The following is a 12,163-nucleotide window of genomic DNA, read 5'->3' on the forward strand; positions in this document are numbered from 1 at the left end:
GATCTGTTATTAACCTAAACTTAATTACGTAAGATTATAGAGCTGTATTAAAACAACATGGAACATTCCTTGATTTAATTATCACGTTAATCATTAACTCCAAGTGTTTCAACCCACTTAAAAAATCTATTAACTGGTCACTACAGTCTTAATATCAAAGCTGATTGCACAGATTCTACTTTAAAACATTGCACTAAATTATAATGATAACCATTACTTGGCAACACTTTACACCTCTATATATACTGTGAGCAAATGTTTACATGTATGTAATGTATATATTCATGAATATGCATGTGTGTATATATAAATATAAATGCAAGCACATGGAATATTGATTTGAGTCTAATTTATCTGGGAAGATATATTTTGGAACATGATTTTGGCTGAGAACAGTGGAGTCTGGTGTCTTTTCATAGAGATCTATTATTGTATGGGTTATATGGGTCCGCACTTACTTGCCAGGCAGGAAGGGTTGTCATTTTTGAAGCCACACAGAGGGATATCTGGAGGCGGACTTCCCTTCAGCCAGTGCACCTTCATCCCTGGCTCTGGAATCATCTGTTTCTGACTGCCATTATACACGGACACAATCTAAGACACACAGCAATCATTTCAGCAGTGTTGAGGTGGGTTTAGCCAGTTATGTATTTTAAATGTGAAAAGCTGTATGTGATCAAATGAAGGGCTCTGTACCTGATAAACTCCGGTATTCGTGTCGGTCATGTCCCATAGAGCAAAGTCAATCTCCCGATCGCCATTCTCATCTAGCTGAACGAGTCCGGTAACCCCTTTGAAGATTAGAAAAGAAATAGATCAGATGTTCATTCTATGCTGAAAAAAGCTGGAGTGTCAGACTGCGCAATGCATTTTGAGCCTTATTTCATTGTTAGTCTCCCAAATTAACCGGGCAGTAAAACATTTCCTCATGAAGGAGTACACTTTAGCATACTTTTAAAAAGAGTACTTAGACACAGTACCCTGTGTCGAACGCAGCGCTAAGATCGAGTAAAACTAGTATTGAGATACAGCCTTGGTCAGAAGCTAGAAGTAAATCATTTGTCATTTTAACGAGCGCAGTTTCTGTGCTATGATGCGGCCTGAATCCTGACTGAAATTTTTCATAGATATCATTTTCTTGCAAGAAAGAGCACAATTGAGTGGACACAACTTTTTCTAGTATTTTAGACATAAATGGAAGAAGTCCATTAAAGCACAACAAAAGATTATTAAAATGTAATGATTTTTATGTAATGATCTTTTTAATTGACATTATACTGTAAGTGCACTTTTTAAGTGTACTGAAACATATTCATGAACGTTTAATATCTTTAAGTACACTTAAGTGGCCTTTTATTTCCTTAATATTATATTATTATTATTATTATTATTTTTTTTTTTTACAAGATATTACTTTTAAATGTACATACAACTAAGCACACTTCTTTTTTTCTTTTTTTTTTACAAGGGTTGTATTCAACATTTGGTCTAATTTGCACTGGCACATTATTAATCATTCATCATGTAGCAGTTTAAATATCACTGATGGATGAACACAAGGCTAACGCAGTCAGCAACAGATGCACCTGTAGAAAAAAAAAGAAAAGAAAAAAAACCCTTGGCTAAACCACACAGGGGGAAGGAGGCTAAAAGATAATCACACCTCATTTATCCAGTAGATTTTCCCATCATTGATGCAGTAAGCACTGAGCAAGCACACTATGCCTCTTGCCAGCAATGTGACTCTTTCCTGGCGCTCAGCATTAATGCTCACAAACCTGACTGTGCTTTTCTGATGGCACTGTGCCCAGCACACCTGAGTTCTGCTAACCCATGCAGAGGCATTCAATAAGATTTAACAAGCCTACTTTCTCTTGGCTTAGTAAAAAAAAAAAAAAAAAAAAAACCCACCAACCAAATGGCTTATTTCCATTTGACCTGTTAGACATATTTAAACAGATATTTTAAATGATCTAGCCCTGTTTCAGAGCATCAGATAGCTCTCTTAACAGAAAATGACATCTTTTAACGTTAGATCTAGAGGCCTTTTAAGGTGACATGTTTTTCTTCTCAGGGAAGAACTGTGTGTGTGTGTGTGTGTGTGTGTGTGTGTGTGTGTGTGTGTGTGTGTGTAATAAACTGACCACTGAGAAGTGAAGTACAACTGAAAAAGAAGTAAATGTTATCACTATTTTTAAAGGAAGACTTATGCAAATAATACTTTAACGAATATACTTGTGTAAACTGATAAATGTTTCAGATACTCAATTCCAATTAAATTAATATGTATTATAGTTTAAATTTATATTAAATGGAATTAGAAGCACGTTCGAGTTCTTTTTTGCTCCACTTTAGGACACTTAGAAAGGATATTTTTATATCAGTTCTTCCATTCAGTACATCCATTGCCATTGCCACATGATTCAAGTGTACTGTCAAATGTACAGACAGGCATTTATGGTAAACTAAATATACTTTGATGTCATTTCTTTTGAAACTTGTATGTCATGTAATTTGTAAATACATTTGTAATGATAAAGCTACAAAATATGTTAACTTTAAATGCAATATCAAATAACACACTAAAGGTAAAATTATAATCAAGTACTTTGTGCTTCAGTGTGTTAGTCAACACTTCTAAATAAGTGTACTTTTTTAAAGCACAACAAAAGATCGTTAAAACATAACGATTTTATATAATTTAAAGTAAAACTTTTGATTATTTGACATTACTACAAAGTGAACTTTTAAAAACACTTAACTTTGTTGAGAAACACGATTATACTATCTGCAAGTACAGTTTTTAAAAATATATACTTTTTAAGTAAAACTGTACACATTCAATACTCTTTTTTTCAGATTATTTTTCTAAAGCATGAATTTAGAAGAATAATTCACTCAAAAATCAAACAACTTATTTACGCGCCCTGATGTTGTGAAATGAAAAAAGGAATCTTAGCCACATAGATTTTCTTTTTTTGCAATAGTGACCACAGGCTGTAAAGCTTCATTAAATGAAACTTCTATCATTATCTCCACCTCCTTGAAGTTATTTAAATTAAATAAGACACCTATGCAGGTTTGGTGTCATTAAGTTAACAAGACACTCTAGAACCCACTTGGTGCCCACCCTGAACCATACGCACTAAAGTTGATTAGAAATAAAAAACAGCATTTTTGGAACCACATGACCATGAGTAAATAGTGACAAAACATTGAATTGAATTTTTGGATGAACTATGGTATAACTAATTATAGAGGCATGCTAAGAATAACTGAATCTGTGGAGGAACTTGGCTGATCCACAACAGTCTGATTCTAGTTATAAAAGTCTTTAGAGAGTTTCTATTCCTGAAGTCTTTTACTCCACATAGATTTACCCTATAGACCTTCTATTTTTGCCTTGGCTTGTTGATACTGATCAATGCTCACCATGGGAAGCAAGACAGAGACAGACTGCAATGGAGATGAACATGAGATGACGTGCTGATATCTTGGGAGTAGAAACAATAATGAAGCGACTCAGAAAATACAATAAAGACTGAATCGGGCAAGAGCATGATGAGAAATCAATGCTGAATAAAGAGACTTAAAGACTGTTGTGTCTAGAGAGACTCTAGAGAAAATAGATGTTGTGAATGCACATCTCTCTCGGCAGTATTTGTTATCTGGGCTCCCATGGTCCCAGCGGAGAGCCAGGTTCAGTCAGCGGCATAGAGTTTCATCCCTGACACGGCAACACGCTGTTTCCATTTGAGCCACACTAATAGGGTGGCAATATACTGTGTGTGTGTGCAAGAGTGTATGTGTGTTAAGTGAGGTTACGTGCATGTGTGCATGCTCAGGGGGTGTTTGTCTCTCCTATTGAGGACATAGTCCCCCCCTCTCCTCAGTATCTGAGCCGGAGCGTACCTGTTTTTGCAGCATCAAATTGAATGAATTAGAAGAGTGGTTACTGGAGCCTGACACAGTGTGTACTCTTTGAAACAGCCCTTTTAGTCAGACTGATGTCAGAGGAATGTATCTTTTTATGAAGTTCAATGTAATATAAATATCTATGTAATTAGACTGTGCTAGCGTTAGTTTGAAAGCCTCCCTCTTGCGTGAAGTGGCAGCAGAAAAAAGCAGCGCTGCCGTGACTGGCATGGCTTTCTTCCTGTAATTTCAGCTCTAATTATCTTGGTATTTCCAAATCACAGTAGTGAAGCCAGAGGGAAATGACATGTGGGGTTTGTTGTTCCTAAAAATCAAGTTGCTTACTTTAAGAAAAAAAAAAGCATAGGCTAAATAAATGAATGCTAATATAAATAAATGTATAATTTACGGTCCTCTCAGTTCTGTAATAGTGTCCCTGTAGCTTGGCAGGTAGAACGTGGAACTAGCAGGTCATGAGTTCGATTCTCAAGGAAAACATATACTGATAAACATACATTAAATAAAACATTCGACGAATGTGATTGTGGTAAAAATGTCAATGCCAAATTAAAGGTGCTCTAAGCGATGTCACACGTTTTTAAGGCCAAAACATTTTTTGTCACATACAGCAAACATCTCCTCACCATAGCTACCTGTCCCCTGAACAAACTGTAAAAAAAAACGCGGTCTCTGTAGACAGCCCAGGCTCCACAAACGGCAAGAAAAACAAATTGGGCTCACCCGCACCACGAAACATAACAAACTGTTCCAGCCAATAACCGACAAGAAGGATTTGGGGGTGGGGTTTGGGGGGTTTGACACAAATTAACTGAATATCACTGAGCACCAGGGTTATTATACTTAACATGAAACTAAAAATAAAAACATTAAAAACATTTGATAAAAAAAAAAAAGTTAACTGAAATAAAATAAGTTATTTACTTATTTTACATATTTCAGCTGCCAAAAGCAACATTTTTCATTTTCATTCATTTGAACTAAAACTAAAACTGAAATAAAAATAAATAAAACTATATAGCTGTCACGTATCAGTGCATGTTTGGACTTTCAGTTTGTGTTTTGATTGGTTCCTGTTTTCCTTTGTTCTTTTCCCACCACTCCTTCGTTTCTATGGTTACTATAATGTATGAGTTTATTTGCTCTTTAAGATGCACCCTTTCTTTCGAGTCTTTGTCTGATCTCTGTTGTGTTTATGAGTGTTTTCCCTGCCTGTCAGTTTGTTCCAGAGTACTATTATTAAAGTTTGAGTTTGTATCTACAATCAGAGTTTTCAGTCTGTTCCTGAGGAAACCACAGTGTGACAATAGACATAAAAAAACCAATAAAAAAAACTAATAAAAATGTTAAAACCCAACTAAATTACTAAAAAAAAAAAAAAAACTAATTGAAAATATAAAAAAAACAATAATAGCATCTCAATGTATGGTTAACTCTGCTGAGCAAATTCAGACATACATCAAAATGCTGATAACCTTTCAAATCATTCTCATTATAAAACCCAACAATAAAAGGAACTTGCATTTATTTAAATGATAAATGATGACATCAAAATGCAAAAAGGAATGTTAAAGGTATGAACCTGCAAAGCAGAATCTAAGGGACCAGGGGCCTAATGTATAAACATTGTGTTAAAAATGGTATCACGTGGATGGGAATATGCATGGAAATTATATGCAGATGACGTTATGCACGTTATGGAGATGGATGTATGCATCTTTCGCTGACTGGGTTTTATAAAGGGAATTTTGCTCTGGGGTTCTGGAGTACGCATGGTTTTAAAACATTTGTGGATGAACACTTTTAGGATGAAATCTATGGAAAATGTTATACATGAGGCCCCTGCTCAATGTAAGATCATGCATTTCAATGCACTCACTCATAAAGAGTGTGTGCAGACAGCATGACTGTAAATCTTTTTATATATATATATATATATATTCCCTTGGTAATCAAAAGCACACATCACATATGCATGAGTTTGAACATGTGGGACCATGTGGTGAAAGTGTGCATGAAACTCTTACTAAGAGGACACAAGAACTTCATATTGCCAATCCCAAGAGGGATTGTGGACAACTGTTGAATCATGGGAAGAGGCTTATAGAACATTCAGATGGTTTGCCTGGGTGTGGGAATAGACCAAGTGGGGTCTTCTCATCTCACATGAAAAGCACAGGATTTCTAAATCTCTATATTTTTTCCTGACCAAAATATGTCCCATTAGTCCCGTTCACATAATCCACATGATGTGAAATGCACCTCTAAACAAAAGTGACATGTGTTGCTTTGACCTCTGCACGAAGGTTACAATCATTAGTTGTCCAGTAATACAGGCTGTGCTTTCAATTGGGACATGGTTGAAACTGTTTAAACTTTAGCATATAGCATTACAATACTTGACCTGCAAGCAATGCAGGTTGATGCTTTGCTCCATGTAGTTTATAGGGCCCTTTGAAATCCAGTTTATTTTCCCCAAAATTCTGCTTTCCATTACAATTTTTTTTCAGAATTCCTTTTTTTTTTTTTTAAAAATGTAAACAATCAAAAAGTACATCTAATCAATTGATTTCATAAAACTTCATAGAGCCCCAAGTTTAACACTTTCAGGCAATAAAAGGTCTACAGATGGATCAATTTCAAGCTGGAGGGAAAGTTACATTCCATATACGGTTCTTATTTTGTAACCAAAGCAACTTAAAAGAATTGGCACTTTAAGGGGTATACAATAATAATAATAATAATTCGTTACATTTATATAGCGCTTTTCTAGGCACTCAAAGCGCTTTACAAGACCTAAGGTCAGATTTGATGGTTGGTGGTTGGCAGAGTGACTGTAAGAATGAGCAGACAGTAAGAATTAAGCCTTTGGTTCTCAATTGTTTAAGAGCAACTGACTTTGAGTCCTTGGTCGATATCAAGTGGATATGATTGCACGTTATAAGAACTTCACAGCATGACAGCCCTTCACACTGACTATAGCATTTTTCCGGCCTGCGAACGAACTGTCGATAACGTTCCCTGCTGGAGTCAAATATAGTTGCTTTATAGAGAGTGGCTCTGATCTTTGCGGCTTCTGCTACTCAGATTGAATTATAGATAAAAATGGTGCCCTTTTCGTGTGTAACTGTTATCAATGATGCTTTTGAGAAAGGTCTGACTGCATCTGTCATGAAAGGTTCTATATGCAAGATACTTGTCGCAGTAAGCCAATATCAGTCTTTATATTATCCTGTACTTTTTGCAAAGCTTATATGACTCAAATGATTAAAAGATGAGAAGCATCAAATGCATTTTTAACTGAATTTCAGAAAAACATGCTCAGGTCACCCAGAAATCAGTAGAGTACAATATTTTTTTTGTGAGATTCACTCAAATGACATATATTATTTCATTATTTCAAATGACATTACATTATTCATCATTCATCATTTAGTTTCTTTCTCTTATCTTTATCAATATATTAAAGGGGTCATATAATGGTACATGCACAGTACAAGTTGATTGTACTGAAATGTGTGTTGGCAGTGCCTGTACACAACCATCATAAAATGATACAAATCCATCCAGTGTTTTTTTTTTAATCTCCTTATATGTTTTCCCCTCTCTCAAATCAAGCCGTTCAAATCAAGCCGTTCGACCTAGTGACGTTCAAAAACCGATTATTTTCAGATTATGATTTTTTTGTAAATAAACGGCATAAATGGCTCATTCAGACTTTTCATATTTACATACAGATGACATCTATTCAGTCACATTGATGTACTCAAAAGTAGGACAGGTACTATTCATATAAAATAACAAAGGAACTAATGATTAGAATAAAATATGGGAAACTCATACTCAACTGTTCCTGGCAGTGCAAAGTCTACACTGCACCCGACAGCAAACCCATAGCTTGTGGGTAAAATGAAGCAAAACACTGTAACCCATTTCACATCTGAAGAAGTTTTAGCCAGTTCATTTCTCAAAGGATACCCACACATTGTGGGTCCTTGTCCATGCTCATGTTAGTTCAACTAATGTTAACAGAGACATCTTTTGATCTTAAAAATATATTAGTAAATGTTGTTATTAATGAACATAAATAAAGATTATTAAATGCTGTAGAATAGTTAGTTCTTGTTAACTATAATATAGTTAACCAATGTTAACAAATGAAACTTTACTGTAAAGTCTTATCAGCAAGTCATTTGTTTAGAATATGATACATTATGCACAATTGTCATTTGCTTTGACCATCAATACAGTGAACTTTATCAATAAAATTGCTGTATGTGTGAACAGGTTGGAAAATGGGGAAGATAATTAATTATTTTTATTACAAATATTAATAAAAATAAAAATAAAAATTGTATGATAAATACAATTCAATAGAATAATACAAAATGATGAAAAATGCCTAACCTTTTTTGCTTAATTTCTCTAAGCATTACTAGCTATATGGAACATTTATATTTTTTATACTCTTTATACTTTATATTCATAAATGCATTCATGCACACAAAAATAAATAGTCCGTGGAAAAATACAGCTGGCCCTACAGTATTAGAGGGGTCTGTTCCTGTGTGAAAAATCCCAGCTCACGGGATGCAAGGGTCCATCTGGGGAAGAGACATCGCATCAGTGTCAGCTGCATGTGGTGGCTAATGTAATCACCATGGAGACATGAGGAGAGTGATTGACAGGTTCATCCCCTGATCATATTTCCTCTCTTGAATGAGGTAGGGTGTTACCAGATGAGACAAGGAACTTAGGATTGGGAAAATAAGCCCCAAAGAGGAGATGTCAATAGACAGTCTGTTGTAGATGGTGTAATCGCATGGTTAAAGGATGTCCTCATGGACTCTGGCGGGGGTGAGAAGGAGGGATATGGGTTTCAACATGCACACCAAATGGCGTTAATTTATGAAGAAATCTGAGAGAGGCCAAGGAGTAGGGCTACAGGGATTGCACCACTGGGAAGATGATCTCTTTGACTTCAGGAAACCCATGATGCAGGAAAGGAAAACTGAGAATCACTCCAAAGGGATGCTGAGAATAGGAGATATTACACTGCAAAGTGGACATATTTATGTCCTCGGACTCATAAAGGAAAGAAGTTTGTTTCCACATGAACTATAGAGCACTGTGGGAAATGGCGGGAGATTAGCTGTGCTGTTTTTTCCTGTGCAAAATATGGAGGATTCACTCTTCAAAAAACAATGTACAAATTGACAAATAAATACACACCCACACACACCACATGGCTTAAGATAGTGAACTATTGCTGTGCGTAGCTTAAATCTAGTGGCTTAATTTAAATTGTGTATCTGGACTAGTAAAATCCAGATTTAGTTAACTAGTGGCTTAATGTGTATCTGGGTATTAACTAGCTCTGTGTGCCTGAGCCAATATGGCTCAAGATTACCTAATTAGAAACACGTACTGTGTCGTTAATAAACAGATATCATGTTGAAGGCTGATAGAAATAGGAAAGTAAAACCCATTTGAAATCAGCTGAAATCTGAAAACATTTCCCTTGGAAAACAGGCGTCGTTGGAGGTTTTGTAGCAAAATACGTTGAAGCCCGGGTTGAATGCGTACTGTATATGTGTGTGAATGCCTATTTCACTTTAACTTGTTCTCATATCCGCAATGCTTAGTCGCAGTATCCTCACAGCAATTACATAGACTGCTTGCTGCAGATGCTGTATAAACACTATAACGTAATCGCTGCAGCTTACATGCTTAGACATTCACTCATGCATGGGTCACTTATTTTAGATGTTGAATTTCAGAGGTATTCTAAAAAGTGCGCTGTAGACTGCTACAGCAAACCCTGACCAAGTATGAAAGTTGAGCAGTAAGCTTATTGGTTGCTGATGCAACATGATCCAATCAGCTGAGCCCTGTAGAGAACGATGTTATTACTACAGAAGTTTGAGTTAAGCTTGAGACCTATCAGCCTGTCATCTAGAGTTTCATGACAGAACTTTGTATTTATTTCTTTGAAACTTGAAACTTACAACTTTAAATGCTGCCAATTTCAACCAATGACTATAACTTTGACCAATACATTACAAACTAGATATTATGTGATTATGTTCAGACACCTCTCCAATCCAATTAAGAGCAAATCACAATAAATTAATGAAAAATTCTCCCTCCCCAATAAAAAGAAAAATCTGAGTAAAATAAAGAGACAAAAGTTTAGTATGTTAGAGAATCATGCACTGGGTAAAACTGTGATCCTCATACATATATATTTCAGGCTGAAGCTGTTGTGAAGCTAAACACTAGCACATGCTGGATCAGAGTATCCAAACTAAGGCCTGTGCCAGCACTCTGCTCTCAGTGTAACTGAAACCCATGTGAATCAGCACAATATATAGATCATATTACCACATTTCAGCGGTTACGCTTGAGCGAGCATGCTTATCAACCAACTTTTATGACTCATTGCAATTATGTCTTGATTAGCACATCATCAACATATCCAAGCAAGCTATTTTCAAGAGTATGACTGTTAATCGGTTTACACATGACACTAAAGCTCTGCTCCAAAACTACTGATCTGCCTCCATACACAACATTTAAAGTCATCATAAGTGTGCTCCCGATGCCAGAGCTGTTGGTAGATAGCAACATTATTTTGTCTTGTAAGACAGAGTTTTTCAGTATCGTTTTGCTTATGAGGGACCCCTTTCCTAAAATAAAAAGGCCTCTATATATTTTCATTTCTATTGAGTGAGAAAAAAAGTGTGCTATTATAAAACTGCTTTTGGGTTTAATAAAATGAATACACCAAAGCCACTGCAAATTATTAAAATATTATCTGGAATATCATATATAATTCAGTAAATCATCATGTTAAATATATTTTAGTTATTTACATTTTAATTAGCCACAATTTGTAAATAATTTGCACAAAAAAACCCCCAAAACACTGCAATTCAAAACCTGAATTTTCAGCAGCCATTAATCCAGTCTTCAGTATTACATGATCCTTCAGAAATCGTTCTAATATGCTGATGTGCTGCTCAAGAAACATTTCTTATTATTATCAATGTCGAAAACAATTGTTTTAGGATTATTTGATGAATAGAAAGTGCAAAAGAACAGCATTTATTTGAAATAGAAATATTTTGTAACATTATAAATGTCTTTACTGTCACTTTTGATCAATTTAATGTATCCTTGCTGGATACAAATATTAATTCATTCCCCCATATTGAAACAATTAAATCAAGATAGTGGACAAAAGAAATATTGGCTATAATTTAGCCTACATCTTAACTTATTAACTTTTACTTCTATTTCATAAGTATATATAATATATATATTATGAGAGCAGCTGCTTTTATAGGCTGTAGCATTTGAAACTTTCTTCTAGGCCTGTTTAAAAAAAAAAAGAAAAATGGTGCAAAGTCATTGCTAAAAAAACAAACCAAAAAGGTATGGTAAATATTGACCATCTTAACCTTTTCTTAAGATCTTCAAAAAAAAAAATTATTACAAACACTTGAAAGGCATCTAAAGGGTCCTTTAATACTTGCGAGGAACCTAAAATGGACTCTAACATGTCATCTGTAGATCATCTCAGCTTTCCATCTGTTCTGTTTCTTGTGGGATCTCAATTCCATCATCTATCAGCCTCTCTCTGCTGGACAGTCCCCTTCATCATAGCTTTGAGAGAATTTAGTCCATGTCTTCTTGCATGGAGGGCTGCAGATCCTCAAAAGAATCTCATCAGAGACCTTGTGCCCTCTGACCTAAGCTCAGGTCATAAGTAGCACAGCGGATTTATGACCTGAATCTCTTGGGTAATAATGTAAGGGTCATTGGGACAGTGAAAGAGCGAGGTGGAAAGCACTTAAAGTAATGGAAGTGAATGCCGCGTCAGTGTTATCATTCCTCCCTATGGGAGCTCGGCTGCACAGCCATTAAAGCCACTATTAGATAAGTGTGCTGTGTGCACTGATGCATTTATTAAATGCTCAGCACTGCTTCCTATTAACTATAGTGTAAAATAACTGTGCGAACTGAAGGAAATCAAAATGCCACTGACATTAAAAACAGGGCATCGGACTGGGTGTACTTGTGGATTAAACATCAACAGAAGACAGAATAATTAATGTTATGGGTATAGCAGATACTGTCTTATCTAAGCAACAGTATATTTTTACTACATGGTCCATCTCCCTGAAGTCACCTAGGGTTAAGTGTCTCGCTAATGTGTAACCCCTCC

The 12,163-nt window shown here is 35.5% G+C and overlaps 1 protein-coding gene across 1 annotated transcript in view; it reads right to left on the reverse strand.

Annotated features, from left to right (window-relative positions):
• npr1a (natriuretic peptide receptor 1a) overlaps positions 1–12,163 on the reverse strand; it is a 116,154-nt gene that overhangs the window by 21,904 nt on the left and 82,087 nt on the right. The window contains exons 6-7 of the mRNA XM_084424018.1: positions 697–791; positions 459–594 (exon numbers count right to left, since the gene is read on the reverse strand). Of these exons, the coding sequence (XP_084280144.1) occupies positions 459–594; positions 697–791 (231 nt within the window). The remainder of the gene's footprint in view (positions 1–458; positions 595–696; positions 792–12,163) is intronic.

The sequence above is a fragment of the Rutilus rutilus genome, assembly GCF_951802725.1.
Source record: "Rutilus rutilus genome assembly, chromosome: 11".
In the NCBI taxonomy this organism is placed as follows: Eukaryota; Metazoa; Chordata; class Actinopteri; order Cypriniformes; family Leuciscidae; genus Rutilus; species Rutilus rutilus.